This window comes from Podarcis muralis, chromosome 2 (genome assembly GCF_964188315.1).
Source record: "Podarcis muralis chromosome 2, rPodMur119.hap1.1, whole genome shotgun sequence".
NCBI lineage: Eukaryota > Metazoa > Chordata > Lepidosauria > Squamata > Lacertidae > Podarcis > Podarcis muralis.
Window position 1 is genome coordinate 101021475 of NC_135656.1, and position 27595 is coordinate 101049069.

Here is a 27595-nt window from a genome sequence, read left to right on the forward strand (position 1 = left end):
CAATTGTTCACATTGGAACTGTTGCATCGCTAGTTTGATTTTATGTTCAGTGTACCCCAACCTGGACCACTTGCTTAATGAAGGGCAAGTTAAAAATGAACCAACTAAATAAAAATACTGCTTAGATAACTTTTCAGATTTCCCCCATAGCTATGTATTGAATTTCCCTTTTCCTCCTGTACGCCTCAGTTCCCTTCTTTTTCTGAGACTATTTTCTCCTTTACTTTTACAAAAAAGGAAAGTGGTGGTGGTAGTGAGACTTGCATCGACTTTAATCAATTGCTGTTCACCTTTACAAAAGTTCTCTGCGTTATAAAATATACATTACCTTGGCATACTAAATGCCTTGTGGATACTAAAGACCGTAAGCTTTTGCTTCTAGCGTTTTGAAAATTCTCTGTGAAGTGCTTGGTTTATTTTAAAAGCGACACAATTGCTAAATAATAATATGACAACTACATGCATTTGCAAACTGAATTCACAGAAAAACATAAGAAATGCAGTATGTAACCTATGGAGATATTCCAGTGGAAATTACACTTGGCAGACCCTCTTGCAATATTTAATTGGCAACAATAGCTTGCTGCAGTAAAAATAAATGTGTCTCTGTGTTTTACCTCTGTCTGGACGAGGTAGTTGCGCTGTGTCCTGATGTGTTTCAGGAAACCCAGGGCGTTAACTGTGCTTTTGTCTTTTATCTGTTGCAGCATACTGTCTATAACAATGTAGGTACCAGTCCTGCCAACACCAGCGCTGACAAAACAGAAGTTTCAAGAGAAAGGCTAGTTAAACACTAATAAAGAATTGCAGCACCATGCTAATATTGATATACAGTATATGCTTCTTTACATCCACAAAGTCTTGCTCTTTAGAATTTTCTATAATATGCAATGGCCAACTTTCACTTTGCTTGTAATTGCTGGGATCTTAGGTGTTTCTTTGAATCCTTGCACAAGGAACCTTAGCTCCCAGTGAATGCAGCTTCTGGGCCAAAAAAAAGGTTGGCCAGTCTTGCTCAGCATTTAAAGACAGGTCAGCTGGTAAGATTCATTTTCAGCTGGTGATACTCTCCAGGTTTGAGAGAAACAAGACTATGTGCAACTTGAGCCGGGGTGGTGTAGCGGTTAGTGTGTTGGACAAGGACCTGGGAAACTGGGGTGCAAATCCCCGCTCAGCCATGAAGCTCAACTTGGGCCAGTCACAGCCTCTCTGCCTAACCTACTTCACAGGGTTGTTGTGGGGACAAAATGAAGAAGAAGAAGAAGAAGAGTTTGGATTTGATATCCCGCCTTTCATTCCCCTTCAGAAGTCTCAAAGCGGCTAACAATCTCCTTTCCCTTCCTCCCCCACAACAAACACTCTGTGAGGTGAGTGGGGCTGAGGGACTTCAGAGAAGTGTGTGACTGGCCCAAGGTCACCCAGCAGCTGCATGTGGAGGAGCGGAGACGCGAACCCGGTTCCCCAGATTACGAGACTACCGCTCTGTATAAGAGAATTTCACCCAGTAATGTGCTGTGCTGTGCGGGACAGTGAATAAACTTGTATTGGACCAGAGAAATTGAAGTTCAAACTGGTTCAGCCAATGATTCAGTGAATGGTGTTGGTAAATCACAATCTCACTGTTGCAAAATGGATATAATTGATTGTAAAGTGCACGATACATATGGGAAATACTGTTATGCTCTACTTCAGTTGTATATTACTCTACAACATGTTGAATGCAAAATTAGACTGAACTTGCTCAGCTGTACCTGCAGTGCACAACCACTGGGCCCATCTCAGCAGTCCTGGCTGCAGAGGATCTTCTTACAAACGTCAGCACTGGCAGTGCATATTCGGGCACACCCATGTCGGGCCACTGTGTGTAGTGATACTGAATGACCGTCCTTTCATTCTGTCGTCCTTTAGGGTTCCCCTAGTGAGCCAGAATATATGAAACACATACAGGAGGAAAATATATTAGTTGGGGATTGAACTGTACCATGTTCAGGTGTGAGATCAGCTTTAACCAATGCCTATTCTTCTAATTTAAAAAAATAATAATTTCATTTTCATCTTTTACAAATATTTTAACAAGAGAAACAAAATCTTCGCAAGTGAAATTTAACTTCCCCTTGACTTCCCTCCTTTCTGGGGTTATTTATTTTATATATTTTTATTACTACATATCTAATTCAAATATATTTACTAATTATCCCTTATCTTCCCCTTCAGTATCTCTTATAGCGCATGTTTATATCAGTCCCACTAATGTTTTGATTTGTGTACAGTGTATCTTCAAATAGTCAATAATTTTCCCCCATTCTATTTTAAAAAGTCTCTCTTCTTGATTTCTTATTCTTCCGGTGAGTTTCTCAATTTCTTCTTTTGACTTGCTGCAAAAATATATACATAAAATCACAATACTTTTCTACAACAACTAAATCACTGGCCTTTCTTGGTTTTCCATGCCCATGTGCCCCACACCTGACATGTTTGGTGTAGGTGTGGGCAGGTGGAGACATAGCTGGATTGGCTGCTAGTGCAGCTGATCCCTGCAAAAAGCAGGATTGAACTCTACATGCTTGAGCTGAAAAACAGGATTACATAGGCAAAACAACTGCCTAGCAATGACTCTCATTCTACAAGCACAGCCATTATTCAAATACCTGCCTCTGTGACCTTTCTTTGTGCACGTAGGGTAGTTGAGCATCCCCAGAACCAATTTACTAGTAGAGATATCATCCCATGCCAGAATGAAAGCTCTTCCATTTTATGACAGGATGCCATTGTGGCACTGCGGGCTTTGGACCTTGGGGTCTCAAATTTCAGTGGGGCCCTGTGCAATGCCAAAATTTGGCACCCCAGCCTCTTGTGGTCCATTCTAAAGCATAGTTGTGACATGCCCGAGGCTCCATATTCAGTGTGACCAAACCAGTTGTGCCCCCCTAAATCTGCCTCTGGGGTGGGGCCCCTGGAACATTTGAGGACCTACTGCGACTGACTGGTTACACAATATAAAGTTGCACAACGCTGGAGTGAACTTGTTTCAGTTGCAGAAGAAAGTTGTTTCAGTTGCAGAAGAAATATCCAATGTAAAGTGTTGGTTATGTGTTGTGGGATTGGTTTCAGCTTATGCAGTGTAAACAGCTGATGTAGACAGGGTGCTGGTGGCTACATACCCGTCCATGTGTCCTCTTGTCCCTCATCCCCCCTGCCTTATTAAATCTATGAGAGTGCATTTGACTGGCTGGGTCCAGATATTTCATCAAAGAGATATACAGCAGCTGTGTATATCACACCCAATAGCATATTCCTAGTGTCCATCCTTTGTCCAAACCACAATGCAATAACACTTCTCACCTTTTTCATTTTTGCATTCCTGACTGTGAAGCGGCGGACTGTATAGCAAGCATGTATTTTTGTGCTCTTCAACGTGACAATGATATTGCCATATTCTTCACTGTTTTCTGATGGCCAGTATTGGTCACATTTTCTCTGAGAAAAGACAGAGTAGCATAGGATATTAGATTTTGAAGCATGCTAGAGAACACAAGACCAGCAACATGCTAGAAAAGTCTTCCCTCCTTTCTCAGATGACTCTGGCCTGAAACCAGTATCAGCTGCAGCTTCTCAGCTGATGGGCCAGTTGAGAACGCAGGGAAGCAGTTGTCATCTGGAGTGCCCTGGCCCCAGTTACCTTTTCTGCCACACAGGGAGTGAGTGTGAAAGGCAGAACAGCAGAGCCATATTCCATCAGCAGCTGGCGTGGAAAGCTGCACCTAAAAGTTGCCTCCCCTTTGTGCCATCTCTTCGTGGAATTGCAAAAGTGAGTGCTTCTCATTTTCTTGGCCTTTTGCTGAACTTAGGTTGCAAGAGCACATTTGGTTTTGATGGTTCTTTGGAAATTATCATTGCCTGCAATGCCCAAACATGGGCAGGTGTGGAGGGAGGGAGGGTACATTTTACTGGGGCCTGGAGAACTACAAGGTGGGGGCAACCCAGGCTGCAATGTCATTACCAGAAGAACAACAACTGAGGCTACGTTGCAGCCCAGAGAGACTGTGCTCGTGCAGTTAAAAGAGAACTTGCAGTTTGAGGGAGAGATTTGTGCTTTTGCTATGTGACCTGCTCACTGAAGAACCATCAGTCTCAAAGTTCCTTCTGCAGAGGAAGGAAGGATGGAGAGTTGATTGGGAGGACAAAGCAGAATAGGGTTATTGATCCTAGGGCTAGAGGAAGTCAGTGCTATATGTAGGATTTGCAGGCCCAAAATATATGTGAGTAAATGTCTACTTCATAAGTATCCTACAGATCTTCCTTAGAACTTTCCTTGTGAAACACCGCATCTCAAAAAATCTACTTTGGGAAGAGTGTGTGCGACCTCTAACTAAATTAGATTTACCAAAAAAAGCAGCTAACTTTTGGTGCAGTGTTTGTTGCCCTGGGCAAGAACATTAAGCTACCTAATTATTTTGTCTATTGTGTGCAAACTTGCAAGGTAAATTGGCTTGGGTGAGATAATTCATGATTTCTCAATGAAAAGGGCCAGAAAAATAAATCTCTAAAGTGAATTGATCTATTTATGAAACATTTGCAGCTGTGTTAGTCTTCTAAAAAACAAAAAAATAAAAAATAAAAAAAAAATCAAAACATGAATAGGATAGCAACTTCATTACGATCAACCAAAAAGTTACAAAATAACCAGCAAGCTTCAAATAACTCTTCTGCTACCAACAATGGCAAATAGTGTGTATATATATTTGGGTCTTAGTAAAAAGGTCCTAGTGTGGACTGTGCTCTGTCAGGCAGTTACCTCAGGTGGCAGATGTGGGGTTATAAGAAGTGATGGCGGGGTGTTGGAAAACGGAGTTATTTGTGCCACACAGCTTGCCCTGCACCCCTAAATTAGCCTGCTGTCCTCTGACGCAATGAGGAATGCTGACCAATTACCAGTGTTGAGGTAAGAGTCAACTGTCAATCTGGCTGGCTTCTGTACATGGAATTGTTCTTTACCCCGGGCAGCCAAATGCTCTGGCATGGTATAATTTCAGAGAGGCAGAAAGTTTAATTAAATTAAAATGGAAACTTTTCCTTGGTAACATGCTATTCTATGTACGGGTTGGGATCGTAGTATGTATGTGGCAGGGGGTCTGCACTGCAAGTTTGTACTGGGCTCCCTAAAATAATGCTTGGGCCATGATACCTTTTCTTACTGCTGATAGCATGAGTGCTAATGTTGACCTCATTTCAGTCTCTTGCCTGGCTTGTAGCACGAAGATTGGTCTTTTTAGAATGTTCTGGATCTGGCTCATTTTTTGCATTTTTAAAAAAGAACCCTCAGATTGCTCTAAGCGGTTTTGAGGTGGTTTTTTTGTTTTGTTTTTTGCTATTTGCCTGTGCTCTGGTATGTTGACTGTGAGAGTAAGTTCACCAAGGTACTGGGCATTTGTGTACTTTTGGCTACCACTTAGGGGTGCTGAAGCTGTGTTCAGCTGGATGTTGTGAATTTTTATACTGTTATATTAAGGAAATGGTGCTTATCTACAGGTTCCTGTATCTATTCAATTGATGGTTAGGTTATTATGTACCAAATACTGTTCTTTTTGTACCAAATACTGTTATGTTTATTGTATTGACTGTCTGATATACTGTTTGGTATGTATTTTTGATAGCGTATTTTAATTTGTATTGATGTTGCATTTTTATATATTGTTGCTATTATTTTTGTTTAACTTCGCTATGTTCATTTGAAACTGCTCTGAGAATAATTTTTATGGAATCACAGCATACATATAATTATGGTATTACTGCTGACAGATTATTCTTCTGGTGCTCTCTCTCTTCCAAACTTGGTTTCCTAGGCCCTCCTTTGTTCAGTGGTATGCTGCCTTCTCAGGAACCTTCTTTGACTCCTCTTTCTCTAGGGCACGATCAGCTCAGCCAGTGTCAGCCTTCTGCTTCCCCAGACCTTCTGTGACCTTAGGAGAGCTCAGCCTATCACTGCTAGGAGCAAGGCTTTAAGCATCACTACCACCACACCTATCCCCTTAGACTTACAGACCACATAATCAAGGCGAGAAAAGTAGCTAGTGAAAAACTGCATTGCCCTTACTCTTCCTTTTTCCACAAGGTTTGTAATCATGATGATAATTCCAGTGTTTTGCTCCCAAATCATTCTCCAGAAATCTTCAAATGTAGACTTTAAAGGTCCTTGGGTGGCAATGTAGGCTTTCGCTTTGTTGTAACCCTTCAAAGAAAACCATAAGGCAAAGCAAGATAAAGTATCTGCATGGCAGTCATATTAATAATGTATATATTGCAGTGTGAAATGCCTTTCCTGCTGAACGTTTGAGGAGTCTGGAGCTAAAGTTAGTCAACAAAACAACAGCAAAAAAACCCTTCTACAAGTACTAATGGTTTCTATTTCTACTGTAGGACAGTGTTTCTCAAAAGAGAGATGAGAGCAAAAAACAACTTACATCAACATAATTGGCATTAATGTAGTCACTGTGCTTCGAGTCTTTTCCCGGCAAAGGTCTTAGCTTCACTCTACTGTGATCATCTTCAGGAAAGATAACAAACAGGCACAAAACAGGAAAACATATTAGGAGATTAAAACTATGGATTTCTTAAAAGGACAATTCCCTAACCAGAAAACGAATAAGCACAACTCCCATCAGCTCCAACTAGCATGGATGGCAAATGTCCAGGGCTGCTGGGAGTCCAGCATCTGGAGGAAACCTTCATTGGCTCTTTCGGGGCTAAAGCATTCTTTCCCTAAAGATTCTTATTACTACTTATTAAATTTATATGCTGCCCTTCATTTGAAGATCACAAAACTTCTTCCATTCTCAACTGCACCAGTAAAATAATTTGCTGTCCAGAAAAAAAAATGACAGAAATGGTCAGCTAAGGGATCAAAAAGTTCTGGGTTTGTTTCTTTCCAGAGCACTTGGAAATGTGACAAACCCATTAGCAAGTTTGGGAGAGAATGGAACTAGCAAGGATTGTCAAATATGTACTTCCCTTAAGTCGCTTTTCAGAGATTAGCATACCTAGATCAGACAGTAATTTAGGCTGAAACATTCAGCTGTGAAATCTTTAGGCAGGATTGCTACTTTCTAACCAAAATCCACAATGTCAATATCTAATGTCAGACTGTCAACATCAGTCCTCTCAGAAAGCATACCTAACAGGGGCATCTTGTCCCTTGGATGAAAACAAACTTTTGTCACTCAGACTAACCTCATGCTGAGCAGACAGGCATTCTTACGCCAGTAGTATAAAGTGGACACTTTTGGTTGCTGTTGTCTCTTAAGGTCTTTACTACTCACATGCTAAAATGTTGATGTATCTGTTTTTGTGCTTGTTGTCGGGGTGATTGGAATGTTCAGCGGTGATGTTCATGTCGGATGTACAACGCTGCACTTCCTGTTAAGAAAACAATTACATTGAAAAAGGCAGATGAGTGCAAAACATTTTGTCTGTCTCATTTTGCAAGCAGCTCATTCAGAACACATTGATATGGTGGGTGTAATTGATTCTCTTCGCCCATGAGAATTCTTTCAGCATAACACTGCTTAAACATATCCTAGTTCTATTAAGGATATTGCCTGGTTCCCAGTATCTGATATAAGTCCATGGTGATTACAATTCATTGTGGTGCAACCTCCCACCCACCCACCGCTTTCCCATCTATCTAGAGCTCCCTTAATAGCAGCCAGAAAGCCATACCAATGTGGTCACAGGCCTTTTGCTAGCCATTTGCCCAAGGCTTAATTGTAATTAGAGCACTTTCAGAAGCAGGAAAAACAGCCAAAATAGCAACTCTGCTCTTAAATAAAAAAGGGGTCTGAGCAAGTTTTATGCCATATAGCAACTCACAGTCATAACTCCCTAGGTCTGGTAGAGGAGTGAGTGCCTACCTAGGAAATACAAAGCAGTACAGTAAGCCCACAACTTATAGGGGGGTTACATTCTGGGGAATCGCCAAAAATCTGAATAGTCAAAACACATTGGGTGCAATGGCAAGTAGGATTGCAGAAGTCTTTTCCCCCAGTTGCCCGTTCACTTTTTGACCCTTTTTAATTTTTGTAAAAAAATTGTTTGCCAAGCACGTAAAGCTGAATGCACAAGTTAAATGCACATAAGCTGCGGAGTGACTGTATTGAAGAAGTACTTGCAGTGTAGAAGAGACTGAATTTACAGTGTTTCACAGGGGCCCAATGTGAACAAGGGTCCCAATGTATCATTAGAGTTAGTCACCAAAATAGACAACAAAGCGTGTAAAGTGAAGTGAATAATGCAAAATAATCAAAATCAGCACATCAACATAATTAAACCACCTAAATTGTGACAACTCAAATATACCGGTATATAGCCACAGCAGGCACAGTAACCTTCTAACAGTTTGACTTCATCTCCAAAGGCGTACTCCTCCATTGTCTCTAGACAGACATATGCCAACACACACACACACACACACACACACACACACACACACGTGTTAGTTTCATTTCCCCCCTTAAGATTTGAGTGATTTCTTGTTTATCACATTCCACACTGAAGTCAGTGTTTACTTTGTAGGCACTGTCTGTCTTCAATGGTTTTTTGTAACTTTAAACAATAATTAAAATATGTTAACTTTTTGATATTAAATAATATCAAATAATATCAAAAAGTGTTAAGTGATTACACTGTCCTACGTTCCTCTTAGTCAGAAATGTCAGTTCTGCCGTTTATTTTAAGTGTCCTAATTACATTTTAAAGATCTTTTTATAACAATGTAACATTGTTGCTTCTTTCTAGGGCATTTCCTCAATGTATTTAGCTGAATTTGATCCAAAAGCTACTTCTGCAGGGTGCCGTCAGTGCCACCCGTTTCCCCTGTCCTCCCAAGGGTTACAAGATGCCACACTGTTTCATACCCCAGGCTTCACGTGTTAATACAAGAGCATCCTAATAAGGGAAGTCATTAGTACAGCACAGCTGCTGCAATGATGGAGTAGGAGCTAAGTGACAGAGAAAATTATCACGAGAAATGTTAGTGAAACTGCAGATGTAGCCAGAGTGCAGGATTAATACAAAACTGTCATAAAGAAGTGACAAGCCAATTCATTACATTGCCCTCCCTCCTATCTAGCCCCAAAACATTTACATTCTTTGGAAATCCAAAATATCACAAGTCCAAATATAATTAGAGGCATTTAGACTCATAAAGCAATGGCATTTGCTTTTTTATGGTAAGCAAATCGCCATAGTTGTCCAGAAGAAATAAAGAACAAACAAAGAAGCTGAACGGGGTATCAGGTCTAATCCTTACATGGAATAATTGACACTAATGTCACTGATTATGTATTCTAGAACAGTGTTTTCACACCAGTAGTTCAGCAGAGAAAGGATTCAGTGATTTAATCCAAAGGATATTTTTAATTATCAACCATTAATCACTGTGCTGTTTCCCTACCCTCCCACTTTTTACATGGTTCTGTAAGGTCTGCAGATTCAGAAAGAACACCATCAAAAGAGCACCATCAAATGTGTGTGACACTTTACAGCAGGACTAACCAACACAGTGTTGTCCGGATGTTGGACTATGACTCCCATTATCCTCAGAAGCTGGGGTTGATGGGAGTGCTGTTCAACAACATCTGGAGGGCACCACATTGGCTACCCTGCTTTACAGACTTAAAATGAAAGTCTCCAGTACAATTGAATGACATTCTATGAAAAAAATAGTGATCCAACTTTATCTTAGCGTGTACCGTAAAAGAAACATGAATGAAGCCAGTGAGGATTCAAACTTGCTGTAAAAAACACATGCTAGCATATTAGAAATAGAATTCAGTCACTGTTATTGAATGACCTCCCATAAATTTACATAATGCACATAAATTGGATCAGTTGCCATTACATCTTGAAGGACCTTTCAGGTGGGACTGGTTTCTAAGGTCAGTAACTTTAATTAACCTCACTGATGCTTAGGGTTTATGGTTTTGTCCGCTGTACTGCAGCCTCAGTTCAGTGGCAGATTTATATGTATGTGCAGTGTGCACAGAATGGCCCCGTGCAGATGAGGACCCTGTAAGTTATCAGTATACATTGTTAACTGAGCAGATACCTCTGAAACAACTACAAAAAGTGAACGGTCATTGTTGAATTCTAGTAGCTTAGTTTGTTGCATTTCCCTCATTCTTCATTTCCCTACTCCTTGATTAAGGTCAGTTGAGGTTGGTTCATTAGAACGACCAGGGCTTAGTCCTATGAAGTTAAATGTCAAGCAATTTTTTAAAAAAAAGTTTTCCTCAGAAGCTCAAAGCTATACATTTTCCTGTCCCATACACCCTTCCACAATCCATTTGTATGTAGAAGGAGAAGGGAGACATTTCTGCCAATCTCCCGTTCTTTGGCTAATCAGTTTTCTGCACCACTCAGTCAATCTGAGTCCAAAGTTTTGCTATGGCTTGGAAGTTCCACCCGCCTGCCTCCAATACAGGCAAAGAGGCCTTTGCTATCAAGCAAGCCGTATCCAGAAGGGTCAGAGGAAAAAGGCGGGAAACTGCGGCAGAACATCAAGGAGTGCAATACTTGACCCATCAAGCATTAGCATACCCACTGAATGGGAAGCTGGAATCGCTGGCTGCCTAACACCAGTGATGACCAGTCCAAGACTGACCATATGAAATGGGAGAGTTCAGCACTGATCGTCCCACTGGTTGGTTATCATGGCCCATCAGGATGAGAAGCATGTGGAGAAAACCTCTGCTCAATGTAGTTGAGGGAAAAGGATAAAAATAGCACTCCTGCATGTTGTGGTTCTGGGCAGGATGTGCCAATTCTCCACTACTACAAACATCTTCCTCAAGTCAAAGAGGTAATTCAGTAGCCAAGGGGTAGTCCCCAATAACCTGGAGATCCTACCCCCACCATACAAATGAAGGAACAGAGGAAAGGAACAGCACAGATCAAGGGAGGGAAGGAGAAAAATACATACACTGACAGGAAAAAGCAACAAGACAGGAGAGGAGGATGTTCAAAACTAAACACTTGTACAAAGAGGAAACAAGCTGGGGGAAAGAGTGATTTTGAGAAGAGAAACAGGCTGAAAGCATTAGCCCTCACCGCCAACAGATAGGCTTGGTCCGGTGAGAGGGCTGACTTCTCCAGCTTAAGAGGAGTCAAAAGGCTTGAGAAGACCCTGTCTGATCCCTCTAGTAGATGTCATACCACTCTAGGAATGCCTTCCATTTGGATCTGACAAAGTTAGGAAAGTAAGGAAAGTTGCTTCTTCACTTTGAACTGCCGTTTCATTTATAGATGATTTGGGCCAACACACAATGAGCTTATATCCTAGTTCAGAAGACAAGAGTCAGCTGCTAGGTCACATATTAAAAATACATTTGTGAGCTTTCAGGAAATAACCAGGAGAAGGGAACTAGCAAATACTCTTGGTTGCTTGGCTTATGTTTGAGTAAGAACTGTATGCATTCTAGAAACATGAAAGAGCTTGCATTGTCATGCTTAATTTATACAACCTGAATCTATGTCTTGGCTTGCTTTCCTATGTGTTTGTTCTTACATAAGGAGGAAATCCTTATGGTACTCGGTTAGCAACTACAGCTCAGACCCTAAGGAACCAGGTACCCCTTTTATATCTGTCCTGACATAAACATTTTAAGATGTCAGATGAAGCAGAAACATGCTATGTTTATTTAACCTTTCCCATATTTAAATAACTGGAATAAATATGACAGAAATCACAATCCAGTGGATTTTGCATTTTGGATTTGAGACTCAAAGGTTTTTTATATATTTTTAAAATTGAAGCTGCACTCCAGGTGATTTTAAATGTTAGCTGTGCTCTAGCTTAGGTAAAAGCAGGAGTTGTTAACCTGTGACCTCCAGATGATGCTGAACTTCCATAATCCCTGGCCACTGGCCACACTGGCCTGAGCTGATAGAAGTCACAGTTCAGCAACATTTGGAGGACCACAGGCTGAGCCACCCCTGGTTTAAAGCCAGTATCTAAGGAGATTACATTTAGTTATCTATTTAGTAATATTTATATACCATTTGATCAGCAAAAATGTCTAAGCAGGTTACATTACCATGTGCTGTGATTACCTTACTGATTCTTAAAAATATATAGAAATATTCCCATCATCCCAAATTTCTAACCGTTCAAATGGAGGACCACGGGAGTATAAAGCAACAATGGATTGTCTATTTTAGGATTCTGAAGGGAAAGCTTTCTGGCAGGACTGCTGTATAAGCGCTAGGTCATTCTTTTTCCTTATTCAATTTTTTTGTCTCACTGGTTCATATGACATTCTCAGCATTTAACTTCCCAAAACGTTAATTTTGTTTAAAGATGAACGGTTACGGTTCTTATTATTTTGTCCACTGGAATGTATTGTCGTCAACTCTGGAATCCAACACACTTGGTTTTAATCAACCTTTAGTCACAGTTAAAACTCTTCTGTGTCATTATGGCTAATTTAGCTTTTAATTATATTGTCCGTGCTACCGATTGGGATTTAATACATCCAGGTTTAATGACTCATTCATTTTCAGTGTCCCTCTGAAACAAGTTGCTGATTAGTTTTATAAACTTCAAATATTCTTTCGCTAAATTTATGTGTAAAATCCAATTGCTACACGTCTGATAATCCAACATAATGAGCTAGAAATTGCTCCGGAATGGCTGATTGCATAGACATTCTGATATAACTTCAGACAAGTGAACAAGTTACGACCCTGAGAGCAACATCATAATATGGTTTTCCTGTCAATTGAAAAGAACTCTGAGACCAAAAAAAAAAAGCAGTAAAATCTATACTTGTAAGAACATGCAAATGCTTCCCTCTCCAATTTGTAGCTATGCAACAAGGTTCTGTTTGCTTCCTTGTGCACTGAACTGTAGAAAGGCTATTTGGAAATTTCAGAAACCACTCAATAAATAGATGCAAAGTGCAAGAGTCTCTTCTACAGGCCTCGGTGGCCCAGCAAGACCTAATTCAAACTAAAGCCAAGCTTGTAAAGGTGCAGCAAGTTTAATGGCAAAGAAAAGAAAGGGTTGGAGCTAAACTAGGGTGGATTAGCAAAAGTAATCATGCCCAGCCCAGGTGAGAGCTAGCTTCTCATAGGGCTTTATTTTCTGTCTGATACTTAGGGACAATTGTAGCTCTGTGCAGGTTTTACAAATCCTGGGAAGTAAGAATGTGAGAGGTGTGTGAGAGTGCCCTCCCCCATCACTGTTTTTCTTGCCTTCCAACGTGTGGAGGGTGACTGACTGCAGCAGGGAGTTTCTTATATCTATGGGGGCTTCTTGCATGTTTTGGGAAATTGGGGTTTCCAAACGCCCAGGAAGCACCCATGAATACAAAAAGCTCCCTGCTGTAGACAGTTGCCTCTCCTAAGTTGGTAGGCAATGGAAACCATGCTGGAGGGAGGGCAAAACTGGCACACTTGCCCTTTCTGCTACACACACACACACACACACACACACACACACACACACACACACACAGCTCTTTTCCAGAATTTGTAACACCTCCATGTTGTCTGTAGAAAATAAGACAACAATGACTCTACAATGCAAGTAGCAAGTGAGTGCAGTTGGAATAATGTTACAGCTAAGCAAGCTGGGTTTGGGAGAGTGCGAATGATGAAGATGGGTAAGGGTATTTAATGACATCCACACCTTGTTGGATCAGACTGAAGTCTGTTTTGTCCAGCCTATGTTTTCAGTAGAATACCATCCAGATGCCCTTGTGAAACAAACAGAGGGATAGATGGAGACAGTCCCCATCCCTTTGTACAAAACACCTCATAATCAGAGGTATACATCCTGTTTATAGATTCCATTTTAACAATAGCAGTTAAAAGTCTTCCATAAACTCATTTTTAAAATGAAGTTGTCTAATCTCTCAGCTTTATCACATTCTTCCCTCACTACAATGTGGAGGAGATACTAATGCTAACTTACAGGGATGTTGCAAGGAGTGCTGAGATAATGTATGTGAAGGATTTTTAATGGTCTGAAGAAGGGGTAGGGCACCTAGTGCCCTCCAAAAGTTGCTGTACTGCCACTGTCTTATCCTTGACCTTTGGCTGGGCTGGCTGGGGCTGATGGGAGTTGAAGTTCAACAACATTGAGAGTGCTAGAGGTTTTCCAACTCTTTTCTGAAGCACTATGGGCATGCTTATGAGCAGCATTATCTTTTAGCCACCACTCTTTATGGATAATCTGTAAGGATCCTGGTATTATTTTAAAAAAAGAATTAGTGAGCCACAAAACTATTGCTCCTGTGGAAGCTATCAAGTGCAGAATTCGTCCACCAGATTTTGTGGACTTATGGCTGTTTTCTTAGCATTTTTTTTTTTGGGGGGGGGGGAGAAATTGAAGTTTTTTGAATGTATGTGGGGGGATAGCTGCATTGCTTGTTTTTGGGTCAAATTCCAAGTTGGGGGCTGGATCACAACCCTTGTGCTTCCACAGGCAACAGACAAGGCTAGGGAGATTATATTCACCACTGCTAATCTTTCTAGCAGCAAAGATGCCCAACCCACTAATGAATTTGAGGCAAACAAAATTGTATGGGTTCCAAAATCCAATACATATTATGCTATTATAAACATTCCATGCCAGCACTTTGGGGATTTCCTTGCTTAATCCTCTTTCATGAGACGTGAAGGACAGAACTAAGAACAACCTCCTCCTCCCAATATTCAAGTAAAAGCCTGCTTAAAGTTCCCAAAGGGGAAGATGGGGAGAGGGATCTACATTCAGTGGGTTGAAGAGTCTTCTTACATTTAAACTCCCTAATGGCATGATTGCCCAAATCCTCTACAAGGTTGCCAAAATGCAGGCAGAAAAGATAACTTCTAAGTTAGAGAGCAAGAGAAGCAGTGGAGCCCCAAATAAAGACAAACATTCTACCACTACCCTGTTAAGTTTTAAGCTTTTGAGAGTAAATCTAGGACACAGAACATTCTATTGTGCTTTTTCTTCTTCTATCACGCTTTATGAAGAAGAAGGAGAAATCTGCCAAATGATCCCAGGAGGAGACACAAGTTTGCATGATTATAGAACCATCCATGCCATGTTTTTCCCCTTCCAATTTCCTCCTTTTTTCCTATTTCGGTCCTGAACACCAACCCCTTAATTTTTGTTTAAGGGGGTTTCCATGTAGGCAACTTATAAAGCACAGATCTACTATAGCCCAGTTCCAGCACTCCATGCCTAAATCAATGTCCCAGAGATGTCATCAGACTTGATGAAGATATGTGAATGGGGTAGACAGAAAGGTTATCAGTGGTTCTTGTCATCTGATTTCCAAGGCAATAATTATGGGAGGGCATATACAGACAAGAATTCCATCTAAGGGGGAAAGCACCTAAGCTTTAACAATCAGGCAAGGTGTCTTAAGGTTATTTTGCAAACAGAGTTTGAATGAGGTAAAGGTAAAGGGACCCCTGACCATTAGGTCCAGTCGTGACCGACTCTGGGGTTGCGGCGCTCATCTCGCTTTATTGGCCGAGGGAGCAGGTGTACAGCTTCCGGGTCATGTGGCCAGCATGACTAAGCCGCTTCTGGTGAACCAGAGCAGCGCACGGAAACACCGTTTACCTTCCCGCCGGAGCGGTACCTATTTATCTACTTGCACTTTGACGTGCTTTTGAACTGCTAGGTTGGCAGGAGCAGGGACCGAGCAATGGGAGCTCACCCCATTGTGGGGATTCGAACCGCCGACCTTCTGATCGGCAAGTCCTAGGCTCTGTGGCTTAACCCACAACGCCACCCGCGTCCCTTGAATGAGAATAGCTCCGTGCTATAATGCAGTGTTTCCCAACCTTTTTTGGGCAAAGGCACACTTGTTTCATGAAAAAAATCTCGAGGCACACCACCATTAGAAAATGTTTAAAAAATTAACTCTGTGCCTATATTGACTATATATAAACTTTTACTTATGTAAAAATAAAATAAAAAAATAGTAACAGCATAGAAGGTAATGGTTAGGCCCTCTTCCAAATATGCAGGGTTTTTATTTGCAGGGACTGTTCTACATGGGAAAGCATTCAGCACTGTCATTCTCCCATCTGCCATGTGAATTGGTACTATTCTGGGTCAACTTACTCTGCTGCATGTGTAGATGAAAATGGCACCAAGTGTGGGGGAGGGGGCAGAACAGGTTTCAGATACAGGATATTAAGCATACACGTACTTCAGATTGAACTGGTTGCTTGCTTTGCAAGTTTTCATTTCCCAAATGACTGCCTTGGCAAGCGCAATACCTACCAGGCTCAAGGCCGCTCTCGCGCTGCCGCTTCCCGCGCTCTCAAGGACCCGGGAGGAGGAAGGCGTGAAGGGAATCCCGAAGGCGCGAAAACCTCGCGCATGCGCAGGCCTTCCGCCTGCGACAGCCCAGTAGGCCGGCCGAAGCGAGCGGCGATGGGATGTGGGAGGGAGCTCGCTCGCCGCCCCGCGTGTGCCTATGTGGGGCACATTACAGCCCCGTGACGTCAGCGCCACGCAGGCAGCCAGGCAGCCAGACGGTGAGAGCCCCGCGCTGGGCGGCCTCTCCTCGCCGCCGCCGCCCCGCCTCTCGCCGCCCGACTCGCCCGCCTCCCTCCCACGGCACACCAGGCAACGTCTCGCGGCACACTAGTGTGCCGCGGAACACCGGTTGGGAAACACTGCTATAATGCATTACCAAGCCTCATCTATTGCTGACAGAACTACTGTTCTGGACTGAGGTAAGGTATCCCTTGTCATGTCTCACATTGTCCTGGCAGAGGCAGCCCAGAATTGGGCAGGACTTCAGAAAAAGTACAGGTATCTGTTGCTGGTCCCTAGTTCTCAGGGGGTCAAAAAGAAGTCAGCAGATATGAATAACCATTCCAAGACCACCTTCATGGAAGGTAAAAAGGTAAAGGTAAAGGTACCCCTGCCCATACGGGCCAGTCTTGCCAGACTCTGGGGTTGCGCGCCCATCTCACTCTATAGGCCGGGGGCCAGCGCTGTCCAAAGACACTTCCGGGTCACATGGCCAGCATGACATCGCTGCTCTGGCGAGCCAGAGCCGCACACAGAAACGCCATTTACCTTCCCGCTAGAAAGCGGTCCCTATTTATCTACTTGCACCCAGGGGTGCTTTCGAACTGCTAGGTTGGCAGGCGCTGGGACCGAGCAACGGGAGCGCACCCTGCCGCGGGGATTCGAACCGCCGACCTTTCAATCAGCAAGCCCTAGGCGCTGAGGCTTTTACCCACAGCGCCACCCGCGTCCCTCATGGAAGGTACTTCACCTAATAAGGTGGCAGGTTTGGAGGAAACAATGCAACCTGACTGATATACTCCCCCCCCCCCAAGAAGATCACACCCATGAAGAAAGATGGCAGCATGTCCGAGTAGAAACCCAGAACTGGAGGTGCAGTGCTTATCTGGCAGGATGAAGTCAACTATTCCTGAGAGCCACCCATGAAGTAGGATCCAGATTCCTCACATGTACAATATCAGGGTCCAGGAAAGGGTGGGAGAGAAACACCAGCTATGAAGCTACTCATTTGGGGCTACCCAACACTGAAGCAACATCTAAGCTTCCTGTATTCTGCATTACTCCTTAATGGACAGACTCCCTACTACCTTGGGCAACCGGATCTCTGACTTTTTATACACGTCCCCTTGACAACTTGAATATCAAACGAAGGGAAAATTCACAGCTGATTTTCAATTGTGACTGTTCCAAGAGGGGTTACCTTGGTGAGGAGCAATTAGGAATGTGGCAAAGGTATAGAAATCATATGGTGTCCCATGTCTGTCATGGGGAAGCCTAAAAATAGTGGCCTATGTGAAGGATAGCCAGCATGTCCCAGCAGCCCTAGCCAGTACGGCCAATGATCAGGAATGATGGGAGTTGTAGCACAACAACATATGGAGGGCACCACATTGGCTTATGCAAATCCCTTATGGGTTAATTCCACATATACTTTGTGGGAGTGAAGAGATTTTGGCTTTGAAATAGCAGTTTAAAAATTATTATACTTCCTTTAAAAGAGATATCCAACTTCAGAAATCAAAACTAATAGGCAAAACAATATTTACCGGGTAAGTAAGAGTCAACAAGGGCACCCTGAAGCATTCTGAAAGGCTATTTCAAGAATATATCCCTCTGCTGCACAATGCAGACAGAAGCTGCCTTGCTTTTTGTTAATGGCAGCGATTTCAGAGACAGATGAACCAAAGCCTACTTTAAGTCAGTGCAAGTTTACAGATGTGTAGCTGATTATTTTGAATAATTAAATGGTGTCAAAACCAGCTGTGATGAATAGCACTGGGGTCTCAATTCATAAATAATTGAGGAGACGGCATTGCATTTGATCATTCCCATCAAATTCTGCTCTCCCGAGGATAAATGTTTGTCCTGAATACCATCAACATTGTTAAATGCCTCAATATCCCTGTTCAGTCATCCAGCCAACAGTCAATTTAACTAAATCACTTTTAACACCTCGCACAGCCGCTGTCCTCATGAATACGAAATGCTTATGATTGGCACAATAGGGTCCCCCCCCTTTATTTTGGTTCGGTTTTTGAATTATCAGACAGTGCGCCTCATTGCAAAGGCTATTACCAAAGGGCAGCAATAAGATGCTTGAAAGGGCCATGCTGAAGAAAACGGCTGCAGTCTTAGCTTTGTTACACTGAGGAAAAGGGTGTTCAGCATCAAAGCAGCCATTTTGTGCCAATATCTTATTAGTAAATACAGCTGCCTTTTATGACTCAGTCATGACATTTTTAACACTTGGTTGCTAAAGCATGTCATGGCCCCCAAACCATATTTCTCTCCTCTCACCCTGGCGAGATGGCACAACAGCTGCACACTATTTTTGGCTGAGAGGGCTGGGAGAGCCCTCCTTTCTGACAGTACTTTCAAAGCTCCACTGTGATCAGGATGAAAGGAATGCGGGGAAGCAGAACGGTTAATACTGGCTTTTGGAATAACTGTTTTAGCTTATTAGAGCCTGAGTCTGCCACCATCATTAAGCATGAAACTGTGTTTATGTAAGCCACACGGGTCTGTAAACCCACAGAGTACCCGCGACTGTGAGTTGGTTGCACACACAGCTGCACAGCTATCAGCATTCCTGTATTTAAATGTCTTCTTCCACTGCCATTATTTCTGTTTCAGTCCCTAATACCGAGCTCTCTATTTTACTGTTAACACAGTTTTTATATTTATAAGATTTCTTACCCAGCCTTCACCATAAGGTCCCAGGACAGGTTACAACGATATAATAATAAAAACGGGGGAATTTGTTTATATTCACAAAACAAGTTACCCCTTACAATCACTTCGATACGCGGAACTTCCACTTCTACAGGTGCCATGCAATGTTTGTTCTGAATTTGCAAGGAGTCATTCCTTTAGTGTTTCTGAATCATCTGTAAAGACCTGCTGTGCAAATGGAAGTCCTAGCACAAGGCTGAGAGGGCCCATTAGGTGAATCCCACCAAAACGAGTCTGTGGGCATTGCAGTCACTGTCACTTTCCTCCTTGCTTGTCTACTATGAGGCTAGCAGCTGCAAGGTTCAAGAAACCCCACCAAACTTGGTGCAGCCTCCATCCCACATCCAACCGTTCATTACAGACTTCAGGCTGCTTTCTCTTCCATTCTTCCTCCTTCCCAATCAGCAGATGCTCACAGGCATTAGGACTTCTCGTTATAGTAAAAATATCCCTATCTCTTGTGTGGTCCCTTCTATTCAGAGCATCACTCGAGTGCAGTTGGACCTTCGCTCTTCCAAGGCTGCTTGAGACATTTAAATTAAACACCACAGAGAAACTTCCAGCGCTTAAGGCTGTAAGCACGTACCTCAAAGTCTTCTGAGAATCCATGCTGGTTGTTGGCATACAGTTCACTGATATGCTTAACGAACTGTTTGACAGGAATAGCTTCCATGTCATCTGAAAAATGAAAAAGATACTCAGCTCTACAATTAATATTTTATAACAATAACAATTGTCCTATAAAGTTAGGCAATAACATCTCTACCTAGATGCTAATAAACAGTTTGTGATGATGGTTTCACTGCCTTCACAGCTGATACTGGCCCCACTGATGTTGGTGCAAACTTAATGCTCAATTTCTGTATTATCACTTTCATCCAGCACTAGGTGACCACCATGTTGCTGCTGTTTAGTCAAGTTTTCATTTAATTGATCCTACTGACCAGAAATGGTTGCTTTATTTCCATTTTATGAATAAAGAACATCCATGGATGCACGGGAAACAAAGTGACCTGGGGCACGTTGCTGATGGACAAACTACAGGCAACTCCCCATTTATGGTGTCTGGTGGATTTTTGGTTTTTTAAAAGGTTTCCAAAGGGTTAGATAGAGGGTTTTTTCAGGCTTTTTCAATGGTATTCCCACTATACACAATTTCAAACGTGCAGTACCTTGGAACATAAATGGGGAGTTTGAGCTGAATTGTGCTCCAGGAATATATTTGTAGTGGATGGGCTTAACTGCAGAATAGCTGAGAAATCACAGCATATCTATTATCTTTGCTGTGTGCCTGATCACAGATAATGCAAATTATGGGCAGGGCAAATTACCTTGCTTTGGCTCTATGTCATAGGTATTTTTACACACACATTTATGTATGTATTTGGTATAGCTTAACACTTTGCAATATGAAAATATACTGACAAACAATAAAGAGGGCTCTGAATTCTAAACTATTATTGTTATCAGTTCTACTACCTCTGACTTCTGCTACTGTGATACATGGAACAGCCAAAAAGGTTTGCCCATGGAAACATTTTGGTTGACTGTGTTCTGTGGTTGTATTAAGGATAAGTCAACAATTTATAGATTGGTATGATCCATGCCAATGTTCTCGAAGCTACAAACATGAGTCTGACCAAACTGCGGGAGGCAGTGGAAGACAGGAGTGCCTGGCGTGCTCTGGTCCATGGGGTCACGAAGAGTCGGACACGACTAAATGACTAAACAACAACAACAACAATGATCCATGCAAAATGTACATTTATGCTTACTTTTGCCTGGCCCGCACTTCATGGTAACTTCTTGAATTTTCTCTAGATATGCTAATAGAATACCGTTGCAAAATCCAGGGAATTTTTGAGGTTAAACCTGACAGCAAGTCTCTCCCTCTAGTATAGTGTTTATTACGATATAGTAATGTGAATACAGTTGTACCACGGCTGCCTAACGCCTTGGGAGTTGAATGTTCCGGCTCCTGAATGATTGAAAACCAGAAGTGAGTGTTCTGGTTTTCGAACATTCTTTTGGAAGCCGAACATCCGACGGGGCTTCCAATTGGCTGCAGGAGCTTCCTTCAGCCAATTAGAAGCTGTGCTTTGGAAGTCGAACGTTTCGGAAGCCAAACAGACTTCCAGAACGGATTCTGTTCAATTTCTGAGGTACGACTGTATGCTTAGCAGAAGAATTAACTCTCAACCACAGGTAGGTTGTAATAATATATTTTCCAATGCAACTAATGTCTCTGAAAGTGAATGAATTCCTATGCTACTTTCATGAGAAGTTAAATTTCTGACACAGTGAATAATCCCCCCCCAAAAAAATTCCTGAGATCAGTTATAGTATTGAGTCCCAATCTACAGTCAAAACCAGTAACACATCCCTTTCTGTGTACCCTTGTTTTAGCATATCTAACTCTAAATTATAGTGTTGCAATGTATCTAATTAATGAGATAAATTACATATGTTAAAACAAGGAGGATGACTGGCTCTCGCAGTATGCCATTTTTATTCTGTCTGCTTAGACTACAGAGTTGTGACCCTTCCTTGGGGGAATGAGCACATAATAATCTTTTGCACTTGGTGTAGAGCATGCAGGAATACCAAGAAAAACTTGTTTAACTGAAGGCTTGGAAACTATTGGAATGGGAATAAATCCAACTTTGAAGAGTCCAGCAACTATCTCTACTTTGGGACATTTAAGACACTTCCCAGATGTTTTGGTATATCAGTGAAAAGGATGAACTAAAGTCAAAGGTAGACTACAACCTCTATTTAATGAAACAATGAATCAATCAAGCCATCACCTGGTGACAAATTATATGGATCTTCTGTGTCTGAAAGGTATTCAATCACTGTTGAGTTTCCCTGATTGAGCATTTCTTCTTCCTGTTCTTCTTGCTCGCTTCCTCCCTCTTTCCCATCCCCACCTTGGTCTATCCTATCTTGCTCTATCTCTTCTTCACTTCCCTCTTCTTTAAATGAACAGCAAATAACATCTCCATATAGGTATTTTGTTCTGAAGTTTCCCATTCTTTCTGGTTAAATTGTCCAGCAGAGAAAAAGTTAACACTTGCGGAGGAAGCTACTTAGCATCATGATGGGAAGATCCCACCTCCACTTCCATCTTTACCAAGCTGTCAGTAGACCAGAGAGCGCAGCATGGCAGGAGCTAAATTTTTCAGTGTTTGAAAGCTTTCACTTTGAAACAAGCTGATCTCTTAAGAGTTTCTGTGATTCAGTGCTGATACGAGTAACTCAGATAATCTTCAGGTCAACTCCACAATGCCCAGAATTAAAAGATCCTGATATTTCAAATGGACTGGGAGCAGCGGGGCAGAATGACTTATTCTGACTTACAGAAGGTCCAGCTGAGGCAAACATACTGCCAATTCATATTCATTTTATCTTTTTTCCCTTGCCTCAAAAAGCCAGAGATTAAAGTAATCTGAGGCACTGTGATTCGTCAGTTTAGGACTCTCTGCACAACTATTCCATACAGTCTGCAAATATCAGGAGCATTCTTTTGAAGGAAAATATATAGTCAGCCAGAAGTAGAGTTTGAAAGTTCTACATTCCAAAAATGCAGTCATTGTTCGAAAATTCCACTGCATTCTTTGCTCATGCACTCTAAATGCCTCCTCAAATAAAATCGGCTAATGCATATGAGGAACATGCTTCTTTCAGGTACCTCTTATCTAGTGGCTACTGATAAGCTTCTTTTCCATTTCAGGAAAATTTACTTCAGAGACCATACCTCTTTTAGTCTACTGAAGAGATTAATGAAATCCTATAAAGGCTAATTAGGAAACCTAACAGTTGCTCAGTGCATAGTCCCATTTGGGCAATTAGCTTTCTCCTTGCCTAAAACCGGGCAGCATTCATTAGTGTCACAGTGGAAAAAACCTTCTTGTCCCAACATTCAATAAATGGGAGGATATATTTTGTGTTAATAACCATTGTTCATACTTTTTATTTTATTTATTTTGATTCTTCCTCATTCTGTCTCAGAGGCTTATACATCTTTATGTTATGTCAGTATGGATAAATAAGTATTTTAAAAATTAAGAAGGTTCTCTTGTTTCAGTAGATCTAAATTACTTACCAATATGTTAAAGACTAGCCTGCCTCTCCTCATCTACGCATGGGAAAACATTCTGCCGTGTTAAAAATCAAGGCTTTACATAGCCTTCCAGCAAGTGGCCTTGCTTGCTAGTCTTGAGCAAGACTTGCTTGCTATATTCACTTACCTGGGGAGTAAGTCCCATTGAACCCAAAGGGACTTTCTTCTGAGTACACATATATAGGATTATATTATAATTGTACATTTGTCCCAGTCTCTAGGTATGTTCAGGTATTTGCCTGAACATGCAAAACAGAATCTCTGGATTGGGCCATGCAGACAAGCTCTCTCTCTCGTATCCTTGTATATGTTGTCTCACCTGATGAGTTCCCAGCCCCCACATTTTGAGAGGGTAAGATTTGCAAGGGGTTTATATTCCTTTTTGAGTGTAAACAGAACCCTCCATGGAAGAGCCCCAATAAAACCTTAAACACAGGTGGAATATATTATAATGCAATCAGCATGTGGATTATATAAGCAGACATCTTGGGTTACTTTCTTACCCACATTAAGGCTACATTAAACTGCTCAGTTTAATTGACCCAGGACCACAATACCTCAAGGACCGCATCTCCCCATATAAACCGACCTGGACTCTGTATTCATCATCTGAGGCCCTTCTTTGTGTGCCTCCTTCACATGAGGTCCAGAGGGTGTGACAACACGAGAATGAGCCTTTTCTGCACAGTAGCTCTCATTTGTGGAATGCTCTCCCCATGGAGATTCGTCTGGCACCTTCATTATATATTTTTAGGTGCCAGGCAAAAGCTTTCCTCTTTCACCAGGCCTTTGTCTGATAATATTCTACAGCCTTTTAAATGTGTGTGGGAGGGGGGCTATTGTTTTGTTGTTTCAGCTTTAACAAATTAGTTGTGCTTTTATATTGCATTTTAATCTTGTGAACATCCCTGAGATCTTTTGATGAACACCAGTATATAAATCTTACTTAAAAAATAAAATAAACAAAAATAGATAATGACACTTGTGTTTAGTAAATATGTGCAGTGCAAAGAAGGTGGTTTACAACAGTGATTACTTTTACCACACACACACAATCCATTCAGTGTCATTTTATTTTGCCCCTGACTTTTGTAAAGAAGGCTAAGCTAAAAGATGGGTACCATGAGTGACTTTCACATTCCCTTTCCATATGTATAGGTCTTGTGATGCACATTCTCTGCTGCATCTGGGCAATGTTTAAAGTGCCCCTTCTGCACAACTTGCTACCACATCCTTTTCACTGGAGATTCCAATGGTTGCAAACAAAAGGCCCCAGGGCCAAAGCATGTGCTCTACCAAAGAGCTATGGGAAGGAGCGGAGAGGGCTAAGAAAATACAGAAGCTTGGAGGATCAGGGATACAGCATGTTAAAAGAAGTTAAGTGGATGATTGAAGAAGCTATTCTAGTGTCAAGGGAAAGTGATAGTTTAGGGATTTGCTGGTGATGCAAAAAAGACATTAACAACAATGCCATTTGAGCAGTGTATGAGAGACTGGATCTTACTAAAAATCATGCATGCAGTGTCAACTGAAACTGCTGCAGACACTTTGCAGAAAGTGTAAGTCCTATTCAGAGTAGGCACACTGAAATTAATAAGCATGACTAACATAGGCCCACAATTTCAACTGGTCAACTCTGAGTAAACCAGTTGCTTACAACCCCAAGTGCTTGCTTTGGACTAGTCTGAGGCTGTGCAATCCAGTGTACACAATGCGGAGTAAGTTCCTCTGAACTCAGGTTCCATTGGCTACAATCATGAACAATGGTGGATCTACTGTCATGGATGGTTTAGCTGATATTCCTGCATTGCAGGGAATTGGACTAGACTACGCTTGGGATCTCTTCCAACTCTACAACTATTATATGATTCTACTACTTTTCAGACAGGCTACAAGCCTGCAATTACTTCTGTGTGCCTGTATGCATAATGCCTAACTGATGCATTATGGGAGCTTTCATGAATCCTTTATTCCATTCCAAACACCCAAATTTAGCCAATCTCAGTAAAGGGACAGACCACTGCCCTTATGAATGTTCTTTATTTTATTCATTTTACAAGATTATAACAACACACTGCAGAGTGTGCAGACAGTGTATTCCCATAACTAACCTTTGAACAACATTGAACCTACTGGTTGAGAGAAAGACTATATTGTTATTGGTTGGAAGCCAGCAAACTGTGAAATGAATTTAAATTGCACCCAATTTAAGTAGGATGAGCACATGTAGCTGTGCACTGGATTGCAGTCACTGTACTGAGTCTATTCTAGAGAAAGCGAATTATGCCTAAATCCCATTGAAAAACAATGAGATTTCAGCACATAATTTAATATTTTAAGTGCCATTAAGAGCTCTCACTGGTCCCGATCCAGAGTTCTACATGAGCAGTAATTGACTCTTAGGCAGACAAAAAAGAAAGAAAGAAAAGAGACCATGTGCTTGTGACTGAGTGAGTATTAATGACACTATTTCAATCAAGGTGTAATCTAATATAGCATCATGCCAAGAGCAACTATTAAGGGATGTGTCAGTTACAAATATTATGCACATTGAATGAAATCTGAATTTATAAGCCACATGCACACATCCGCCTTTAAATAATAAATGAAAGTGACATTCAGTCCACCTCCTTTAAGTCTGCAAGGAAGAAATGAGAGTCATTCCTGAATAACCCAAATGAGAACTATTTACATTCACTGGGGAGAATGTTGTGTCTTGCAAAAAGTACCCGATATGAAAAGGAACTGAGTACATGTTGGCGTCCTTCTCCTTAGCAAGGAACATGGTGACATACATTGATAATGGAAACATCAGAGTACTGGTTTGCAAAATTAAGAGAAAGTTGTAGAAATTTCTTGACTGGTGCTAAGTCAGAGGTTCAGCAGCTGTTGAGTCCCCCCCCCCCCCAATATGACTCAAACTGTTGTTGAAAAGAAGTGGGGAAAAGAAGGCAAGCCAATATCAAATGGAAGAAATTGGGTTAATATTTCTCATACATTCTGAACATGGCCCTCCTTCCAGGCCAATCACTCTGCTATTTGCTCCACAAATTAGAAAATTCTGCATGCAGGGGCAGAATGGGACATCTCTTCATAAGCATTTTGGAGGAAAAACAGCATATTGATTCACTCTCAGATGCAATGGTTACCCTTGATTCATATGGGGCTGAACCTGGGAGATGTACATTAATGACAACACCGGCAATATATATATATTTCTCTTTTTAATGCAAGTTTTATGATTCTCTGGTCAACTTTTATTTGGTGGCGAGGGCTGATAGGCACCAGACAAGATCCACACACACCCAACCTATGACTACAGATTAGTGATAAAGAGTTCCATGAAAAAATCACTAGGAGGCACCCAAAATGAACTGTGCTAAGAAACAGAAAATGAAGCAATGGCAAGTGTGTCTGTGGGGAACAGAATGGGCTAGCATATTTAATAATGTTTAATAAGTCTGCCATCCAGGCGCAGTTGCTCTCCCCTTAAGGGCATGATCCCAGATGAGACCAATGCTTTTTGATTTATATTAAGTGGGTAATAGCTGTAGGGGCAACTGAGCTAATGATCCTGTCGGTGTTCTGTGGTTCTCTAGACTGCTCGGTAGAGTTAATTATGAATTGTAATGAGAACTCTGGGCTTCAGGACAGAATGGGCATAGATTAGTACATGCCTATATGCTATTCAGTTTCATGGTCGAAAATGAAGTAAATTTTTTCTGTGGAAAGCTAGGTATCTAATAATGCTGCAGTTGCAGAACAGCAAAATTCTATTATACCATCAATCATTAGCACCATGTGTTTTGGAGCTGTCAGGCACCTTTAAAGCTGCCACAGAATGTGTTTTTGTTGTTTTAAAAAAGGAATACAGAGGAGTTTCACATTTTTAGATATTCATGGTCAAAACTGCTTCCATTGTGATCATATGACTGAAACTGAGAATGAAAATTGGTCCACCCAGCCCGGTTAAATAGATGTGCAGATCCACAGGGACATATTTAACTATCCATTTATAACTACTGCCTGGGGTATCGCTAGCAAATAAAGATTACTTTAAGGACCTGGCGTTTGTTAAAATGTCATTTATACTTTACTTCCAGAATCAATACAGCTTGGGAGATTTTCTCATGCTCCCTGGCTGTTTCTAAAGGGGAAGAAAAAGTTTAGAAGAGGTATCATTTTATCAACCATATGAG

General features: G+C 41.6%; 1 protein-coding gene and 1 long non-coding RNA gene across 6 annotated transcripts in view; one reads left to right on the forward strand and one right to left on the reverse strand.

Annotated features, from left to right (window-relative positions):
* The window catches only part of LOC114591882 (uncharacterized), a 37931-nt gene extending 37120 nt beyond the window's left edge, over positions 1 to 811 (forward strand). For both annotated transcript variants that reach the window (XR_013392012.1, XR_013392011.1), the window contains one exon: positions 708 to 811. This is a non-coding gene — a long non-coding RNA (uncharacterized LOC114591882). The remainder of the gene's footprint in view (positions 1 to 707) is intronic.
* PTPRG (protein tyrosine phosphatase receptor type G) overlaps positions 1 to 27595 on the reverse strand; it is a 538165-nt gene that overhangs the window by 22400 nt on the left and 488170 nt on the right. For all 4 annotated transcript variants that reach the window (XM_028719555.2, XM_077925092.1, XM_077925090.1 and 1 more), the window contains exons 15-21: positions 19860 to 19951; positions 7317 to 7413; positions 6462 to 6544; positions 6095 to 6229; positions 3343 to 3477; positions 1752 to 1915; positions 618 to 753 (exon numbers count right to left, since the gene is read on the reverse strand). In XM_028719555.2, coding sequence (XP_028575388.2) covers positions 618 to 753; positions 1752 to 1915; positions 3343 to 3477; positions 6095 to 6229; positions 6462 to 6544; positions 7317 to 7413; positions 19860 to 19951 — 842 coding nt within the window. The remainder of the gene's footprint in view (positions 1 to 617; positions 754 to 1751; positions 1916 to 3342; positions 3478 to 6094; positions 6230 to 6461; positions 6545 to 7316; positions 7414 to 19859; positions 19952 to 27595) is intronic.